Genomic DNA, 21,408 nt, shown 5'->3' on the forward strand with positions numbered 1-21,408 from the left:
ATAGCTCTTCTGGGAAAAACCTTATTTCTACAACTCCTTGTAATTTAGAATAAGTCATGGCCAGTCAGACCTAGAAGGGGTCTTAAGAGGTGACTTAATGATCCATTTCATAGATGAGAAAACTGAGGACCAAAAAGGTTGATTAATTCAAGGTCAGTGATTAATGAGAGGCAGAGATAAGCATAGTATCCTGGTGCCTATTTCTAATTAATTCTTGTCTTATTTGATTCTGCAAGAGTTGAAAGGACTAAGTTAAAGTACTAGAACAATGGTGTGGGGGACCATTTCGGGGGGGGTCCATGAGGTCAAACTATTTTCCTATTAATACTAAGATGTGATTTACCCTTTCATTCTCATTCCCTCTCATGGGTGCCCAGTTGAATACAGTCGTATGCCAGACCAATGTAGGTAGAAGCTGATATGAGAATCCAGCTTCTTCAGACGATAGGGACTGCAAAAAAGAAAAATAATGCCACTCTTCTCACTAAGCTTATTTTTGTCCTGGAAAAGTTATTTTCATAAAAATTTATTTAACATTTTAATAGTTACTATTTTAAATGAATGAGTATTTTAAAATTTTTGTATTTTAAAAATGTAAAATATTGATAGATATAACCCCCCCACACAAAAGCTATTTGGGATCCTCAATTTTTAGAATGTAAAGGGATTCAGAGATTAAAAAGTTTAAGAACTGTGGCACTAAAACTTGAAACCAAGATGAAAGTGGAATTTTATAAAAACTACTCTCCATTTTTTTTTTTTTTTTTTTTTTTTTTTTTGCGGTACGCGGGCTTCTCACTGTTGTGTCCTTTCCTGTTGCAGAGCACAGGCCCCGGACACACAGGCTCAGTGGCCATGGCTCACGGGCCCAGCCGCTCCGCGGCATGTGGGATCTTCCAGGACCGGGGCACGAACCCGTGTCCCCTGCATCGGCAGGAGGACTCTCAACCACTGCGCCACCAGGGAAGCCCTCACTTCTTTTTTGGATCCATCTCTCACCTTCATGAGGAGCATGATTCCAATGAGATGGACACATCAATCAATCAGTAACAACTACAGTGATACGGTGCTTCATGGTTAACACTACAGTGATAGGGGGCGTAGGTAGGAGCTGGATTTGAATTTTGGCTCTGCCATTTACCAGCTCTGAGAGCTGATCAGTTAAGCCTCAGGTTCCTTATCTGCATGAATGGAGACAAATATAACACACACCTTCATGAAAGAGCTAGCGTAAGAAGAGCACTGGGATAGTGCCTGCATATGGTAAGCGCTCATATTGGCCATTCTAATTATTGTTCAAAATCCTACGCTACAAAAAGGCAACCTACTGAATGGGAGAAGATATTTGCAAATGATGTGTCTGATAATGGGTCAATATCCAAAATGTATAAAGAACTCATATAACTCAATGTTTTATATATAAACAACCTGATTAAAAAACAGGCAGAGGACCTGAACAAACATTTTTCCAAAGAAGACATACAGATAGCCAACAGGCACATGAAAAGATGCTCAACATCACTAAAATGCAAATCAAAACCGCAGTGAGATATCACCTCACACCTGTCAGAATGGCTATTATCAAAAAGACAACAAATAATGAGTGTTAGGAGGATGTAGAGAAAAGGGAACCCTAGTACACTGTTGGTGGAAATGTAAATTGGTACAGCCACTATGGAGAACAGTATGAAGATTCCTCAAAAAATTAAAAATAGAATTACCATATGATTCAGCAATTCCACTCCTAGGTATATATCCAGAAAAAAATGAAAACACTAATTCCAAAAGATACACACCCCTATGTTCATTACAGCATCATTTTCAATAGCCAAGTTATGGAAGCAACCTAAATGCCCATCAATAGATGAATGGATAAAGAAGATGTGACACACGCACGCACGCACGCACACACACACACACACGCACGCACACACACACAGTGGAATATTGCTCAGCCATAAAAAAGAATGAGAATTTTCAACAACATGGACTGACCTGGAGGGTATTATGCTTAGTGACATAAATCAGACAGAGAAAGACAAATACTATATGTTTTCACTTGTATGTGGAATCCAAAAAAATAAAGGAATGAATAAAATAAAACAAAAACAGACTCATAAATACAGAGAACAAATTGTTGGTGCCAGAGGGGAGAGGGGTGGCAAGAGGGGCAAGATAGGTGAAGGGAATTTAGAGTTACACACTACTAAGTATAAAACAAACAAGTTACAAGGATGTATGTAATGCAGAATACAGCCAATATTTATAACTGTCAATATATATGGAGTATAATCTATAAAAGTATCAAATTACCTGAAGCTAAAATAATATATTGTAAGTCAACTATACGTCAATAAAAAAACAAAATAAAAGCACAAAATCTACCAAACAGAAACAGACTTGGACATAGAAATCAGACTTGTGGTTGCCAAGGGGGAAGGTGGGTGGGGTAGGCATGGGTTGGGAGCTTGGGATTAGCAGATGCAAACTATTATATAGAGCATGTATAACCAACAAGGTCCTACGGTATAGCACAGAGAGCTATATTCAATATCCTATGATAAACCATAATGGTAAAGAATATAAAAAAGAATGTATATATGTATAACCGAATCACTGTGCTGTACAGCAGAAATTAACACAATATTGTAAATCAACTATACGTCAGTAAAATAAAATAAAGAAAATGCCCAAAATATTTCACAGCTTATTGTTATTAGCTATAAAATAAGATGAAGCTAGATCAGTTTTTCTCCAAGCTTGGTGAGGTAAGTTTCTACCGTCTTGTTACCCTCCTACAGCCCGACTTCCCTCTCCTTTCCTGTCCTCCAATGCTTCTGAATCACAACAAACGCTGTGCTAGGAAGACTGCTCAGCTGACCACACAAGCCAGCTAACCACCACCGCTATCTCTCTCAGTTCTAAAGGCCCATGATATTTCTAATTGGTCCTCAAATGCTCTCAATACAAGCAACAATTAAATGCTGTGGCTTTTCCCTATGGCTTCTGAGGAAGCATTATCCTTTTCTGAAGTGCTTTGCTTTTCAATTTCAAATAAAGACATTTAAAAAACCCAATAAATTAGACACTAATAAAACCAAATAAATAGCAACATTCTTAGAAATGAAACTGATAGTACCAAGGAGGAACAACCAAAACAATGAATAAGATAACTTTTCTACCAAAGGAATAAGGGATAACAGATAAGGAACAGGCGCCAGCACTGCCATTTAACTACCTTGTGGTTTTACATTCCACTCAGGAGCATCACAGGCCCCCCGGCTGGTGCAAATCTGGTTTTTTGTAAAGATACGCGCAGGTGGCATGAGCCCGCAGCTCAGGAAGATGAGATTTCACCTGGTCTTTCCGCTTTCCTGATTTCTACTTCCGGATGAAAATTTTAAAAATACCGTATATTTTTTCGTAGTTAATTCCTTATCTTCTTGGTTGTGGAGGGGAGCCAACTCTTCTGCAAGGATTTTGCAGTATAACCTACTTTTTTTTTTTTTTTTTGCGGTTATGCGCGCCTGTCACCGCTGCAGCCTCTCCCGCTGTGGAGCACAGACTCCGGACGCGCAGGCTCAGCGGCCATGGCTCATGGGCCCAGCCTCTCCACAGCATGTGGGATCTTCCCGAACCGGGGCACGAACCCGCGTCCCCTGCATCGGCAGGCGGACTCTCAACCACTGCGCCATGGGAAGCCCATATGGGGCTTCCATGGGAAGCCCATAACCTACTTCCATGGGAAGCCCATAACCTACTTCCATGGGAAGCCCATAACCTACTTTTTTAAAAAAGTGAAGGCAGTGTGGGGAGGAGTACTGTTCAGTGCAAAAAGACCGTGTACCACAACTGGGATATTTACGATGTAAAAACAAAAAAATCCTCTCACAATGGTTGGTGGGGAGGAGGTTGCTGTTTTATATAGGGGATCAAGGAGAGCTCATCGGAGAAAGAGATGTTTGGGCTGAGACCTGAAGGGAGGGAGGAAGCAAGCACGGGACAGCTGAGAAAAAGTGTCCAGATGGAAACAGTAAGGTCCTGAGGCAGAAATGTGCTTGGTGTGTGGGAGGAATGCCCAGGAGGCCAGTGTGACTGGAACAGCGTTTGCAAGCACAGAGTAAGGCAGGAGGTTAGAGAGGCGGGGGAGACCAGACAGGCATAGGGCCTTAAGGACTTTGGATGTTGTTCTGGGAGAGGTGGGAAGACGCTGCCAGGCTTTGGGCTGAGGAGTAGCAATTTGGGGCTGATGTCCTGCTGAGTACACTTGAGGAGATACAGTGCAAGGCTAGGGGATACAGGGAAGCAGAGGATGGGGGCGTGGAGATGTGCTGCTGTAGACACACACCGAGTGGTGTTGATGCCCAAGGTCGAGCCTGCACATGGAGAGTGATGGAGAGTGTTTGCTCAGGCTTGGCAAAGCTTTCAAAAGTAGCAAGCTCGGAATCAGCACTTGCCCGTTTCACGAGACTCTGTGCAGGTGGAAGGGGCGTGCAGAATGAGCGTGAGATGTACTTTGTAAGGAAAATACTCAGTCTCCTCTTTTGCAGTCCAGACCATCGGGGTATCTTTCTGGGCCTCAGCTAACAATTCAGTTAAGCCTCCACAGACAGCTTGAGGCGCACTAAAGGGTGTTCCCATACGTGATCACTCACAATCCTCCAAGCAGCCTTGTGAGGTAGGGAGGGCAGGTGTTAGTTCCCTCCTTTGGCCGATAAGGACACGTAGAGTGTTGCCAGAGCTGCACCAGGTCCTTGCTCAAAACCCGCCAACTCCCCACCTTTAGCAGGAGTTAACATAAATCTTTAAGTCACAGGGTCTGGAGATAAGAAAGGAAGTTATAGGGAGAGACAGACAAAAACATCAGATGGAACCAGCAGGGACCAAGATGGCGCCAAATCTGACCTCCGACAGACCCTGAGTCTCACTATACGCTGATTTTACTACGTTAGCGAATTCAATGATACACCTACTGGTGGCCACGACCGGAGATTAAGGACCAAAAAAGGATAAAAAGAGAGTGGCACCCCACTCCCTCGAAAAGCCCTGCCCCTTCCCAGGTGGACTAATGCGATTGCCTCTCCACCATTAGCCTCACTCCTCCTCCCTTTGTCTTTACTCTTTAAAATACAATCCTTTTCACCGCGTGGGTGAGAAGTTGATCTGTGAACTAAGTTCTCGCTTCTCCATTGTTTGGCCATTGAATCAAGCTTGTGCCGCATTGATCTCAGCTTCATTATTTGGCTACACGAACCCGAATGGAAAAAGAACGTTTCCCAGCTGAGGCAGAGGGCCTTAGCCAAGCTAGGGCCTGGGCACAGTCCATATGACTTAATTCAGTAACAAGAAGTTTCTGCCCAGATCACACAGCTGGTGACAACTGAGGGAGGGAGTGAGTCAAGATCATTTGGCACTGAATTCAGGTTCTTCTCATAACCTGGTTCTGTGCCTCTTAGGCTACCAATTTATCAAGGGAGTAAGCCCAAGGCGAAGAAGATTCACACACAAGTGGATACAGTTGAGTCAAAGAAGCCATAACTCGGGCTTCCCTGGTGGCGCAGTGGTTGAGAGTCTGCCTGCTAATGCAGGGGACACGGGTTCGAGCCCTGGTCTGGGAGGATCCCACATGCCGCGGAGCAACTAAGCCCGTGAGCCACAACTACTGAGCCTGCGCGTCTGGAGCCTGTGCTCCGCAACGAGAGAGGCCGCGATAGTGAGAGGCCCGCGCACCGCGATGAAGAGTGGCCCCCACTTGCCACAACTAGAGAAAGCCCTCGCACAGAAACGAAGACCCAACACAGCCCAAAATAAATAAATAAATAAATAAATAAAAGAAGACATAACTCTGTGGGCAGTGACACTGAGGCGCCCCACTTGGCTCCAACAGTAGGGGATTTGTTCTCATCACATACAGTGATTTAGGGTTTTATGCTAGATACTCTTTTGTGTGCTGTTCTACAGGAACTGTGGGACGACATGGCTTGTGAAAAGACACACCATTTGGAGAAGTGACAGGGTGCTATTATTTCTTTTAAAACCCAAGCACGTCTGATCTCACAGAACTTGTTCTCGTGTGAGCCATGGCCCAGGCCCATTTGTAAACCAGGAGGGGAAGGGGAAGAAACCAGAAATTACTTACTAAATAGACATCAAGCACGGAGGCATTATCGTCCTGCATTTCCAGAGCATTTGGCTCAGAAGCCAAGTAGATGGTCCCCTCTTCCAAGGTAAAGGTTGAACTGGAAGGTAACCCTTTACTGGAAAAATAAAGAAGAATGATGAGCATGTGACCTTCAGAAAAAAATCAAAGGACTTCTCCAAAGTGGTGGCTGAGGTGGGAAAGCTTTGGGGCAAGAAAACAAATTTAGGGCATTTGAAGGAAATATGGTTATACCTAGAGAGATGCTCACCTGAGTTTCAAGGATCTGGCTTTACTGACAGTGCCTTTTCTCTGTCTACTTCAGCGCGTGAAACACTTCACACTTCTGAGAGGTGATCTGTGGGCTCCACGCCTTGTGAGCGTGGACTGCTGGGAATTTAGAGGCCCACCAATCATCTCTGACTCTGAACAGTTAGCTCTCACTGTTTAAATTCTTCTCTCAACAGTACTGATGCTTTGCTAGTTTATAGAAGATAACCTTGTGCCTCATTAGCAGTGATGATTTCTATTGTTTTTTTTCTTTTTGGCATGAAAGGTTCAATTACATCCATGGTTCTCAAAGGAGCATGGGGGGCTGGTGAAAGCCCAACCTCCTGGGCTTGTAGGATTGAAGGAAGGAAGGATGGAAGGAATGTACAACCTTTCCCCCACTGAAATAAAAATCAGTTATGTTTTTAACCTGTGGAAATTTCCACATGATGGTTTTGCAGGAACAAAATATCTACAAGCAATGGTGGAAGAGTGTGACGTTGATATTAGAAGAGGTGGGCTAGGGGGCTGGCTGTCGGCCACGTGGGACAAACCTGGCAGCGGGCACTAGGGCTGAGAGCCCGAGTGCAGAAGACTGGCCTCCTCGCTCACTCCCCATCACCAGGGCTGCCACCCCTTCGGGCTGAGCTCTGAGCTCACCCCGTTGAAAACTCTCCATCTAAGTCATCCTCTGGGCTTTTTGTCTGAGCTTCCCAGCTGGACAGGCGACTACTGAGGACTATTGCCCTCCCCTAGTCTGGGGACTACACATAATTCTACTTGTGTACATGTTTACCTATTAACTGAAGATACATGAAATAGAAATTCTGAGGTTTTCAATATTGAAAAAAATCGTCAAAAGAATTGTGTGGATCTTATTAAATCAGGTTCATTTATATAACATAGAATGCAAAATTGTAAGAATCCAGACTAGTAGTAAGAGGAATGAGAAGGGGGGATCTCCCATAGGTCTTCCATTTGGTGATATTTGAGAATGTGGACATTCAGAGATGAAAGCCACTTCACCTTGGCTTGATATATTTTCTCTTTAAATTCTGGACACAGGTAAAAAGTCCTCTTGCTTTTCACAAACCCAAGATGGGTTATACGACGTGGGAAACAGAGTCTGTTTTGATTGATTTTAAAGAGCAGGTTGAATGTGGCCTTTTTCCATTGAGCTGATGACTTTATATTGTAAACCTTCACAGATCTCTTGGGTTAAGTAAACCATCAGGTTTCAAGGGATGCTGTTTGGAGAGGCACTGTGTGGTAATGAACATTGCTCAGGTTATTTTCTGGATCAAGAGCAAGGATGCAGTGATGGGTTTTAATTGGCTTTTGCCTTTTAACTGCTAAGATGCCACTCGCTAATCCCGTGTGTAGAGAACAGTTCAGCCTGGTTAAGCCTTATGAGAGAGATGAATGCTTTATCTACTTAAACAGCAAAGCAAGAAACAAAGTGGTCGGAAATTATGTATGGTTCACATTTGATACAATTAAAAAAATCTCTACGGTCTTCTGGGTTATTTTGTAAACATATCATTTATTTGATGAGATTCAAATCTAAGTTTACCTCTTTTTGTCTAAGGTTTTCCTTATGATTTTTAATGATTTCCATCCTAAGATTAAGGGTATAACCAAGAATATTCTAGAAGTGCTTTTTCTTTTTAAATTTAATTTTTTAATAGCACCACATGTAGCATAAAACACAGCAAAAAGTAATCCTTCTCTTTTTCTTTTCCTTTTGTGATCCAGAGTTCACCTCCCTAAGAGTAAATCCATTTTGCAAGTTATTTTTCAATCTAATATTTGTTTTATTTTTGGAGATGATGAGTGAGCCACTAGCATGGTTAAGACTAAATTAAAATAGAAAAAAAATTAGAGTATTCTTTGGGGTTTAATAGGTACATTTATCGATTCTTTTAGCTAAGATATAATATGATTACAGAAAAAAATACCAGATTTCCTCAGTAGCATATGGCCGAATTTGATAAAATCAAACAAGCATATTTAAAAAAACCCACAAACCTCCTGTTATTTACACTGTTTCTCACATGTATTAGAATAATTCCTGTCTTAGTAAGCAGAATATTCTAAGCATCCTTAAATTTGGGGGACAAAAGTGAGGCTCATAGGAACTTATATCCAGATTATATAAAGAACACTTGCAGTAAAAAAACAAAAAGGCAAATAACCCAGTTAAAAATGAGCAAAGGATGTGAATAGACATTTCTCCAAAAAAGATATACAAAAGGTCAATAAACCCATGGAAAGATGCTCAACATCATTACTCATTAGGGGGATGCAAATCAAAACCACAATGAGATACCACTTCACACCCACTAGGCCGGCTATAATGAAAAAGACAGATGATAAAGTGTTGGGGTGGATGTGAAGAAGTGAGAGCCCTCTTACGTTGCTGATGGGCACGTAAAATGATGCAGCTACTTTGGAAAACAGTTTTGTGTATCTTCAAAACCATATGACCCAACAACTCCACTCCTTGGTATATACGTAAGGAAAATGAAAATATATGCCTACACAAAAACTTGAACATGAATGTTCACAGCAGCATTACTCATAATAGCCAACATGTGAAAATAATCCAAATGTCCACCAACTGATGAATGGATAAATAATTCATACAATGGAATATTATTTTGCAATAAAAAATAACAAAGCGCTGATATACGCAAAAACGTGTGAATCGTGAAAACACGGTAAGTGAAAGAAGCTGGTCGTAAAGGACCACATGTGGTATGATTCCATTTAGGTGAAAGGTACAGAAGAGGCAAATCTATAAGACAGAAGGAGGTTAGTGGCTGCCAGGGGCAGGGGTGAGGGGGCAATAGGGAGTGACTACTATTGGGTGTGGGGTTTCTTTTTAAAGCATTGAAAACATTCTAAATTTAGGTTCTGGTAACAGTTACACAACTTTGCGAATATACTAAACTCACAAAACTGTATACTGTAAATGGGTGAATTTTGTAGTATGTGAAATATATATTAATAAAGTTTTAAAAAAGTTTCATGAGGTACCTAAGGGTTATGATTCTTTTTTTTATATTGAAGAATAGTTGTTTTACAATGTTGTACCAATCTCTGCTGTACAGCGAAGTGACTCAGTTATACACATATACACATTCTTTTTTATATTCTTTTCCATTATGTTTTATCACAGGATATTGAATATAATTCCCTGTGCTATATATTAGGACCTTGTTGTTTATCCATTCTAAATGTAATAGTTTGCATCTACCAACCCCAAACTCCCAGTCCATCCCTCTCCCTCCCCCCCTCCCCTTTGGCAACCACAAGTCTGTTCTCTATGTCTATGAGTCTGTTTCTGTTTGGTAGATAAGTTCATTTGTGTCATATTTTAGATTCCACGTATAAGCGATATCATATGATATTTGTCTTTGTCTGACTTCATTTAGTATGATAATCTCTAGGTCCATCCATATTGCTGCAAATAGCCTTATTTCATTCTTTTTATGGCTGAGTAATATTGCGTTGTGTGTGTGTGTATACATACATACATACATAATACACATATATACACACCACATCTTTTTTATCCATTCATCTGTCAGTGGACATTTAGGTTGCTTCCATGTCCTGGCTATTGTAAATAGTGCTGCTATGAACATTGTTGCATGCATCTTTTCGAACTGAGTTTTTGTCTTTTCTGGATATATGCCCAGGAAAGGGACTGCTGAATCATATGTACCACATAACTCTATTTTTAGCTTTTTAAAGAACCTCCATACTGCTCTCCATAGTGGCTGCACCAACGTATATTCCCACCAAGGGTCATGATTCTAAGCTTGATCTCTCAGTACATAGTATTAGAAATATCAGAAATGTGATGGAATAGATATTTTTTGGTTACATCCATTTTAGAATTATCTGTTTTGAATAACCCCCCGATTTATTTGCCGGTCATTCAGAAAACACCTTCTTTTTCCTAATAGAGAAAAAAATTCTAGTTGACCTGACATGAGAGAGTTGGGCTCTGTGATTTCAAGGCCTGAGGTGGAGAGATGCTGCGTGCAGGCTGGGGAAGCCTGACCATCTGCAGTGTCACAGGGCCAGCGCTGCTGAAGTACGAGCAGAGGTAAGGGGACCTTTATCCTGGAGGATGCTTTGCCTACAAGGTGCAGATTGCTGGCCCACAGACCCAGTCTGGCTGGGAGAAGTGTGTTTTGGGCCCAAGGAGATTTTTTTAAAATTTGAATGATTGCTAAATTAAGAAACAGGAAATTCCTACCAAACCCAGTTTTCCACAGCTTCTTATGAGAAACGAGAAGAGCAGGCAACTCTGAGCCCACATTTCTGAGTAGCGATGAGGTTGTGGCATGTCCTTTCTGGTTCCCCAGGGTCCCCACTGCTCTCTTCGGCGTCACACCTGGCCTGTTCTACCCATCTGCATCACCTCTGCCTGGCCCCTCTGTGTATGTGTCAGCCCAACATCCCTACTCCGCTGATGAGGGGACTAAGGCCCGAGGAGGCACAGTAATTCGCCCAAGGTCACACTGCAGTTGAATAGAGCTGGGATATAAACTCTGTTTTCCAATTAAACACTTTTTCTATGGTCATCTGTGATGAAATTTTAGAAATGTGCCACTGCAGAAGTTGAGGGAGCTGAGGCCAATGTACCTAGGAGCTTGAAAATCATCATATAAACCAGCAAAAACAAATGCAGGATTTGAGAATAATAAACATTTGAGAATGCTAATAAAGATTTGAGAATAATATAAACAAATGCAGGATCTGAGGATAAATGAGAATAATAATACCAAACATGCAGGACTGTTGTGAGCTTGATATGAGCTGTGGAGATCTTTTGTTTGAGAAGAGTTACGATGGCCAGAAAGGTTTGAGGAAAAGTAAGTAGGTAAAGTATGCTTTACAAGCCACATATCTATCTTTCTCAGAAAGTTAAAAGAGTTACCACATGAGCCGGCAATCTCATTTCTGTTCCCCCAGTGTTATGGGCTGGAATGTGTGCCTCCCCCAACCCTCCATTCATATCTTGAACTCTTAACCCCCAGTACTTCAGAATGTGTCTGTATTTGGACATAGGCTCTTTAAAGAGGTGATTAAGGTTAAGTGAGATCATTGCGGTGGCTCTAATCCAATATGACTGGTGTCCTTATAAGAAGGGGAGGAGATTAGGACACAGACACACAGAGAAAAGACCGTGTGAAGATAGCGGGAGCAGACGGCCGTCTACAAGTCAAGCAGAGAGGCCTCAGAGTAAACCAACCTTGCTGACACAGTGATCTCAGACCTCTAGCCTCCAGAACTGTGAGAAAATACATTTCTGTTGTTAAAGCCACTCAGTCTGTGGTACTTTGTTATGGTAACCCTAAAACTAATATACCCATGTTCACAGCAGCATTTTTCACAGTAGCCTATAGGTGGTATCATTCCACCTACTTCCTCATGTAAGTAGTCAAATTCACAGAGATAAGAAAGTAGAAGGGTGGTTGCCGGGGCTGAGGGGAGGGAGGAAATGGGGAGTTGTTTAATGGGTACAGAGTTTCAGTTTTGCAAGATGAAAAGGTTCTGGAGATTGGTTGCACAACAATGTGAATGTACTTAACACTGTTGAACTGTACACTTAAAAATGGTTAAGATGGTAAATTTTAAGTTATGTATATTTTACCACAGTTTAAAAAAGTAATTAATATTCATTATTAAAAATAATAAATATCTAATAGTTCACAAGAACAACAAAGCTATTTAAGCTTCCAATGTTTTAATACTTAAAACAAAATGACATATAAATATATAGCTCTATATAAATAATCAGGCATTTATAAAGTCCCATTAAATGCACTCAGAATAATCTGACATTATATACAATGGAATATTACTCAGCCATAAAAAGAAACAAAATTGAGTTATTTGTAGTGAGGTGGATGGAGCTGGAGTCTGTCATACAGAGTGAAGTAAGTCAGAAGGAGAAAAACAAATACTGTATGCTAACACATATATATGGAATTTAAGAAAAAAAAATGTCATGAAGAGCCTAGGGTTAGGACAGGAATAAAGACACAGACCTACTAGAGCATGGACTTGAGGATATGAGGAGGGGGAAGGGTAAGCTGTGACAAAGTGAGAGAGTGGCATGGACATATATACACTACCAAACGTAGGGTGGATAGCTAGTGGGAAGCAGCTGCATGGCACAGGGAGACCAGCCAGCTAGGTGGTTTGTGACCACCTAGAGGGGTGGGATAGGGAGGGTGGGAGGGAGGGAGACGCAAGAGGGAAGAGATATGGGGATATATGCATATGTATAACTGATTCACTTTGTTGTAAAGCAGAAACTAACACACCATTGTAAAGCAATTATACTCCAATAAAGATGTTAAAAAAATAGCAAAAGCTATATAATCAATTGATTAATCTTTAAAAAATATTTGTTATCTTCATTATTCAGTATGTACTGAGTGAGATCAGAGTACAGAACTGGCATTTTACTTCCCTAAAACTCTTAGATTAGGTCCTACCTACTGCCCAAGAAAGAACGAGAATACACCCTAGGGAAACGGATACCTGAGCAGATAAGGCATTCCAGGCAGAGCATGAACTTTGGAATCAGATGACTGGCTTTGAATTCTGGCTCTTCCTCTTAGCTGTGTGTGTGATACTGGATGAGTTTCTTAACCCCTCTGAACTCCAGTTTCCCACATGTAAAATGAGAATAATAATACCAAACATGCAGGATTGTTGGAGTGATGAGTGATAACGAATGTACAACACAAACAGCCATTGTTGCACATTGTATTCTAGGTGCCAGGATGCAGCAGAGATTAAAATAAACAGAGATCTCTGCCTCATGGAACTTACATAGCACTGAGGAGAACAGATAACGAGAAAAATACCTAAAACACATAGTATGTTGGTCAAAAGCACCAAGGAGAAAAATAAAGCACAGAAGGGAGAGAAGTGAGTGAGTGGCATAGACCATTTCCAAGCAGCATACTTTCCGGGCTCTGCCATTGGAGATTTTGGGGTCTCAGGCATGAGTCAGACACTAGGGGACACATCCAGGTCTCCTATACTCCATGGGACACACTAGCAAGCCCTCTGAAGCCCCTTTCCCTGGGCTGGGACAGGCACCCACACTCCCTGACAGCTCTCTCCAAATATCACACTCAAACTGCCAACTCTTCTTGGCTTCTCTAACTTCTTTTAGGGACTGGAGGTGGTGGTCAGCTAACGGTTTCTGACCACTTCCTTTGCATGTCCTGCAGTCTCACACCTTGCTTTTGTTTTGGGTCTCTGGTGAAAACTGATAGCAAAAATATTTCAGTTTAACATTCCGTTATGTTATTTTTAGCAAAGAGGTTAGTAAAGGTTATACATGAAAATGATTCACATAAGGACATAAAGTATTATCTGGGCTTTAAGAACCTTTATACTATACTTTGAATGTGTATGTCATTGCTACTTAACAAATCAGTGAAGAGCAATTATTAAAAGAGTAGGGAGGTAATGTAAGAATAAACCATCCAACCTAAATAAAGGCATCCCTAGCCGACAGCAAATTCCTCCTTCTTTGAAGAGGCCCCAAGTAGAAAGGTAATATATGTTCTAAAAGGGATTTTCGGGACTTCCCTGGTGGCGCAGTGGTTAAGAATCCACCTGCCAATGCAGGGTACACGAGTTCGATCTCTGGTCCGGGAAGATCCCACATGCCATGGAGCAACTAAGCCGGTGCGCCACAACTACTGAGCCTGTGTTCTACAGCCCGCGAGCCACAACTACTGAGCCCATGTGCCACAACTACTGAAGCCCGTGTGCCTAGAGCCCGTGCTCCGCAACAAGAGAAGCCACCACAATGAGAAGCCCGTGCACCTCAACGAAGAGTAGCCCCTGCTCGCCTCAACTAGAGAAAGCCCACGCACAGCAGTGAAGACCCAATGCAGCCAAAAATAAATAAATTTTTTTAAAACGGGATTTTCACTTAAATGTTTATGTCACTGATCAATTTCATGTTCATTTCTCTTCAGTTCTGACACTGGGAAATATTCTTGCTATTGCCCTGTTTTCTTACTCACTGTTGATTTCCTGGGCACAAGCCTATTTGGAATCAATTTCTAATTTCTCTGGCTGAGAGTTTTCCAGATTCCGTTTTAAGGGTCACTTTTAAGTGAGAGCATCTCTCTTGGGTAGAATGCCTTCCAAACCCAGCGATCCAGTCAGAGGGCCTGCCATTTCTCAGCCTTGCAGCTTAGGAAGATCCATGTCTAGAAGCAATTTTACGTGAATGGGTTTAAAAGTCTGGCTGGCTGCCTGGGTTCTGCACCATCAAGTTTTGCCACAGTTCCCTCAATTGAGACTGTCTGAGGGCCAACTGCACCTAATTTGCAACAAGGCGCTCAGGAAACCGTTAACCTACCTAGTTCTGTTCCTCCCTTGTAAAAGCAGAGGAACTGCCAATATTCTTCAGCTGCTCTGTGCTCTGGTCTCTGCACACATCACAAACTTGTCACAGGTAAGAGCAGTACAAGGAGGGGGAATTTTATTGTCTTCCTAGCTCCCTCTGGGAGCTGACATTAATGGTTCTCTGATGCCACGCAGGCTTCTCGTCATTTACAAAAATGCTCCTTTCTGTTACCAGCAACATTAGTTTGGCTTCATTGGAGAGCATTAGCCTGGCTGGACTGCTGAAAACAGACATCAGTCATTTAGTAGCCTGGAACACTCTGATTTCTGTTTGCAGACCTAATGAGTGTTTTATAGCTAATTCTCCTGAAGGCATTTGCTCAGAGAACATAGGGTTCTTGTCTTTTAAAAGCACAGTTTCTGTCTTTGGAAAGTCATCCTCTCACTGCCTTAATTTCTTTTTGGTCAAAGTAACATCATAATGTATCATACAATACAGATGACTTATGATGAAATAAACAACCTCCTGCTCTCACCTGCACCCCAGTCATCTCCCCAAAGGCGGCACCTTTCACCATTTCTCTTTTTAGCCCTTCTGGTGGTTCCCTTCATATCTTTTGATGAATCAGGGAATAAAATATATTCTCAACCCAAGGCAGCATCTATTGATTCAATATAAAGGATGTTTGCCTACCCCTACTTCGTACTTCCTCCCAACATTTGCTATTTATATTTTATTTATTGTGTAACTGTAAATCATATACTTAATAACTTTTTCTAGTCCATCAACCACAAACCATATATCTTTAATTTCCCATATTATTTACTCTTTGTCCCTGCTTTCCTCTCTCACTCTGTATTAGATACACTTTAAAAAGATCTTTAAAAAATCTTTACTTTGTCTTGGCTATTCATACTTATATTCCTTTATTCTTATCTCGTAGCTATAACCAATTTTTCCTGCTTGTCCATGGACTGATTCTAAAATTAGAAAATCAATACACAGAGTTTAATATTATTATGACTATGTAAATGTTGTTAATGCCTGGCCAACAGTGTGTTAGGGTTACATTTCCCTCTCTGGATTCAAAATCATGATTGCTGGGCCATGCAAAGAAAAGTGTTCCCATCATCAAGGTTAACTGGAATCTCTCTGTTTTTTGGTTTTTTTTTTTAAACTTTTGCTCAAATTCCTACCACGTTTTAGTCTGCTTCATGGTTGGAGGTTTTTGCCCTTTAGAAATGGACTGAATGCCATGTGGGTAAAACCTAGGGAGCATCTGGACTAAGTGTGGAGGCCTGAAGACAAGCCCTGCTTCTCGGATTATTAGTTACAACGCTGGGCAAGTCATGACCCTGAGGTCCTGGTTCCTCCTCTGAAAGTGAGAACGGCAGTCCCCGTCCAGCCCACCTCCCAGGGCCATCGAGAGGACCAAGCCAGAACATGCAAGTGAAAGAAAGGCAGACAGAGGGTAATGCTCTTCTGTATAAACTACCTGCAGTATCCCTATGACTTCTACCTCCGGGACTCTGCTTGTTTCCTGGGGGTGGGGGGAGGGGGTGTTTGTTTGAGGAGGTCTGCTGGCATAGACAGATTTATCATAACACTTTGGAAAGAATTCTTTTTCTGCTAGTCTAGGTTTAGCTACCGGAACACTGACTGATGATAACAAATGTGGACGGGAAAGCTCTACTTGCAGAGAAAATCGACAAGTATAGCCCAGTCTCACTTAAAGGCTACAAATACTTGTTCAGTCCTAGAGACACACTCTGCGTATGGGAAGGCCCACCCCAGCATGACTCAGGCACTTCTGATGTGATGATCAAGGCAAGGCCACATGCCCCTCTTGGAAAAGCTCACCTCTGGCTGGGGTGGCTTGGGGGTGGAGGCTGCTCTAGGGTCTGGAGTTCTGAAGCCCTGGCACTGGGGTGCCTATTTGCAGCTGGGATAGTGTCGGCCTGCAGCGAGTCTCATGCCTGTGCCAGGATGAGCATCTCCTTCATGCCAAGCTCCTTGGTTGAGTGTACAGGCACATCTGCAAGACCCCCCCCCCCCACCACGCCCCTCCCACCAAGTATGGACCCAGAGAAGTGGGAAGCCCTTGGCCATGGTCACTGCATCCAGAATGCTTTACCGCTCACTTTCCTAACCTACCCTGCCAGACAGGAGGCTTTCAGAAGGATCTGATGCTTTCTTTCTGTCTTCTCTCCTTTTCAGCCACTTCCATGCTTTCCCACTTTGGCTGTTTTTAGACAAGGAGGCTGCCTGTTTCTAATAAAGGCAAGCAGAGCGGCAGGCTCTCTCTTTGGAATTGAGCAATGGCTGCCTTATGGGTCTAACACTTGGGTTTAACCCTCGTCTCTCCCTGCGTAAGTGACACCTGAGGCACAAACACTGTTGTAGACAGAACACAAAGAGTAGCACTTTGAACTGGCAGGCGAAGAGAGAGGCAAACAGTGTGCTGCCAGGTCTATTAGTTCTGGGGACCGGAAGCCACAGCTGCTGAGAGAGCTGGCAGCAACTGAGCTCCTGCGACCAGCAGCTTCAGAAGCAAGCAGAGGAAGGAGGTCAGGGCCCTCCGTCTGAGGAAAACGTGTGTACGTGTGTGGGTGGTGGCTGGAGGGAGAATGCTTTCAAAAAGGAACCCCCATCCAAGTTCAGGGAACTTTTCCACCATATATCTCTAGGAGATTTATTTTTCTTTTCAACATCCTCCCACACACATTTGGGACGAAGTGAGAGAGCGGCATGGACATATACACTACCAAATATAAAATAGATAGCTAGTGGGAAGCAGCCGCATAGCACAGGGAGATCAGCTTGGTGCTTTGTGACCACCTAGAGGGGTGGGATAGGGAGGGTGGGAGGCAGGGAGACGCAAGAGGGAAGAGACATGGGGACATATGTATATGTGTAACTGATTCACTTCGTTATAAAGCAGAAACTAACACACCATTGTAAAGCAATTATACTCCAATAAAGATGTTAAAAAAAAAAAGTCATGAAGAACCTAGGGGTAAGATGGGAATAAAGACACAGACCTACTAGAGAATGGACTTGAGGATATGGGGAGGGGGAAGGGTAAGCTGTGACAAAGTGAGAGAGTGGCATGGACATATATACACTACCAAACGTAAAACAGATAGCTAGTGGGAAGCAGCCGCATAGCACAGGGAGATCAGCTAGGTGGTTTGTGACCACCTAGAGGGGTGGGATAGGGAGGGTGGGAGGGAGATGCAAGAGAGAGGAGATATGGGGATATATGTGTATGTATAGCTGATTCACTTCGTTATAAAGCAGAAACTAACACACCATTGTAAAGCAATTATACTCCAATAAAGATATTAAAAAAAAATAAAGCTAGCAGTCCTCATTGACGGTGATGTTTATACTGTGATGATTGCATTACAGACATTATTTCATTTAATCACCAAAGATCCTCCTGATAGGATGACCAAAAAAGCACATGAAAAGATGCTCAATATCACTAATCATTAGAGAAATGCAAATCAAAACTACAAAGAGGTATCACCTCACACCGGTCACTATGGCCATCATCAAAAAATCTACAAACAGGGCTTCCCTGGTGGCGCAGTGGTTGAGAGTCCGCCTGCCGATGCGGGGGACGCGGGTTCGTGCCGGGGTCCGGGAGGATCCCACATGCCGCGGAGCGGCTGGGCCCGTGAGCCATGGCCGCTGAGCCTGCGCGTCCGGAGCCTGTGCTCCGCGACGGGAGGGGCCACAACAGTGAGAGGCCCGCGTACCGCAAAAAAAAAAATAAATAAAAAAAAATCTACAAACAATAAATGCTGGAGAGGGTGTAGAGAAAAGGGAACCCTTCTACACTGTTGGTGGGAATGTAAATTGGAACGGCCACTATGGAGAACAGTATGGAGGTTCCTTAAAAAACTAAAACTAGAACTACCATACGACCCAGCAATCCCACTACTGGGCATATACCTGGAGAAAACTGTACTTTGAAAAGATACAGGCACCCCAGTTTTCACTGCATCACTATTTACAATAGCCAGGACATGGAAGCAACTTAAATGTCCATCAACAGAGGAATGGATAAAGAAGATGTGGTACATATATACAATGGAATATTAGCCATAAAAAAGAACAAAATAATGCCATTTGCAGCAACATGGATGGATTGTAATACTGAGTGAGGTAAGGCAGACAGAGAAAGACAAATGTCATATGATATCACTTATATGTGGAATCTAAAAAAAAAAAGGTACAAATAAACTTATTTACAGAACAGAAGTAGAGTCTTGGATGTAGAAAACAAACTTATGGTTACCAGGGGGATAAGGTTGGGGGAGGGATAAATTGGGAGACTGGGATTGACATATACACAGTACTATATATAAAATAGATAACTAATAAGAACCTACTGTACAGCACAGGGAACTCTACTCAGTACTCTGTAATGGTCTATATGGGAAAAGAATCTAAAAGAAAAAAAAAAAGAGTGGATATATGTGTATGTATAACTGATTCACTTTGCTGTACACCTGAAACTAACACCACACTGTAAATCAACTATGTTCCAATAAAGATTAAAACAATAAAGATCGTCCTGTTAGGTTGGGTCTCTTCCTATTTATTTTGTACATGTGAGTTTTAAGGCTAACGTAGCTAACCACAGTTAATAAATGGTGGCACTGGATTTGAACCCAGGCCTGACTCTGGAGCAATGCCACACATATTCCTTCGTGTCCAACCACTGCAAAAAATTCACCCTTTGCTATGTTCCTAAGATATCCCCAGCAACAATGGTTTAGTCATATAAAAGAAAAAAGGACATATATAAATCTGTTTCCAAATGACAAATCTATTACTATAAATAAGTCTTGATTATCTGACTTAAGACAGGCAGGAATAGATATTAGAGAACAGCAAGAGGAACCCTGATACCCCCATACACAAAAATTAATTTGAGATGGATCACAGACAAAATGTGAAAGCTAAAACTATTCAGCTTCCAGGAGAAAACAAAGGGGAATGTCTCCTTGACCTTGGAGGGTCATGACTAGGAAGGCACAGAAGGGAACTTCTGGTATGATGGGAATATTCTTTATCTCGATCTGGGTGATGGTTAATGGAGTGTACACATTTTTGTCAAAATTTATGAAACTATACGCTTAAAATTTGTGCGTTTTACTGTACACAAATTATATTTCAACAATGAACTGTCTGCATGAAACAACAGTATCTGCTTTTCTACTCACAAAACTATAAGTCATCCATTCAAATGTATACTGAGTGCCTACTTCATCCAGGTACTGTGCTGAAAGTGAAAAATAAGTTGGTAAACAGTTCTCACATGGCTGAGTCACTGGCTTAAGGAGCTTTCAAAAAAGTTGGTCAGATGATAGATGTTAAAAAGAGGAAAATGACTATATACATATCATTATTATCAAATATAAACATGCAAACACCCTCAGATAAGTGGCATGCACTGAAAACAGTACTCTAGCTAGAGAAAAGCACCACAAAGGCAACAGGAACTGGGACCTTTTAAATCACAGGGGACCCATGGCCTCCATGGTATGTGGAAGAATAAGCTAGAACAAGAGGCAGGGTAGCTGACTTCTGGTACTAACTTGGCACTAAGTGTGGTGTGTGCTGTATTTGGGTAAGCCGTTTAACTGCTCTGAGCCCCGGTTTCCTCCTTTGTAAAAATCAGGGCTTTGAACTCGGAAAGGTCCTTCCAGCTTTCAAAAGCTTTGATCCTTAGCCTAGTTGGCCCTCTTTCAACTTCCCCAGAAAACCAAGTCTGAGGTCAGAGCAGCCTATCAGGAATACAGTATGCTGAAATGGACATGCCCGTGCTGTGTAAGCCAATGGAACCAATAAGGGTTTAAGATAAAGTGAACAAATAATTCCAAACCACAGCACCCTTACCCCCTACACTGTACCTCAATGACATGACTCCCACGGATGGTGGTTTGTAGTCAGATACTCTGCAATCTCTTTACACTTACTTCCTAGCAGGACTGGGGAAAAAGATTCCAGAAAAAGAAATCCTTATTCAGAGAGATGGTGCTATAGGTTAAATTGTATCCCCTTAAAAGTTGTATGTTGACAACTTAGCCCTCAGTACCTCAGAATGTGACCTTATTTGGGAATAGGGTCATTGCAGATGTAATTAGTTAAGATGAGGTCATACTGGAGTAGGGTGGGCCCTACTGCAATATGACTGGTGTTGTTATAAAAAGGGGACATTTGAACACAGACATGCACACAGGGAGAATGCCATGTCACGATAAAGGCAGAGACCAGGTGATGCCTCTGTACGCCAAGGAATGCCAAAGATTGCCAGGAAATCACCAGAAGCCAGGTGACAAGCATGAAACAGATTCATCCCCACAGTCCTCAGAAGGAAGCAGCGCTGTCAACATCTCAGACTCCTGGCCTCCTGAACAGCGAGACAAGCCACCCGGCGTGTGGTACTTTGTTACGGCCACCCCAGCAAACTAGTACAGGTGGTATAAATGCTTAAAGGAAAACCCTGCCTTGGCCAGTGGGCTGGGGCTCACTAACTTTCCCTTCCTTTCCTTAGCCCATAACATCAGTAAACTTAACC

General features: G+C 42.3%; 1 protein-coding gene across 1 annotated transcript in view; it reads right to left on the bottom strand.

Moving 5' to 3' along the window:
* The window catches only part of PIP5K1B (phosphatidylinositol-4-phosphate 5-kinase type 1 beta), a 330,053-nt gene that overhangs the window by 17,444 nt on the left and 291,201 nt on the right, over positions 1 to 21,408 (bottom strand). Inside the window, exon 14 of the mRNA XM_082843121.1 lies at positions 6,140 to 6,257. Within this exon, the coding sequence (XP_082699247.1) occupies positions 6,140 to 6,257 (118 nt within the window). The remainder of the gene's footprint in view (positions 1 to 6,139; positions 6,258 to 21,408) is intronic.

The sequence above is a fragment of the Leucopleurus acutus genome, assembly GCF_964270905.1.
Source record: "Leucopleurus acutus genome assembly, chromosome: 7".
Lineage (NCBI taxonomy): Eukaryota > Metazoa > Chordata > Mammalia > Artiodactyla > Delphinidae > Leucopleurus > Leucopleurus acutus.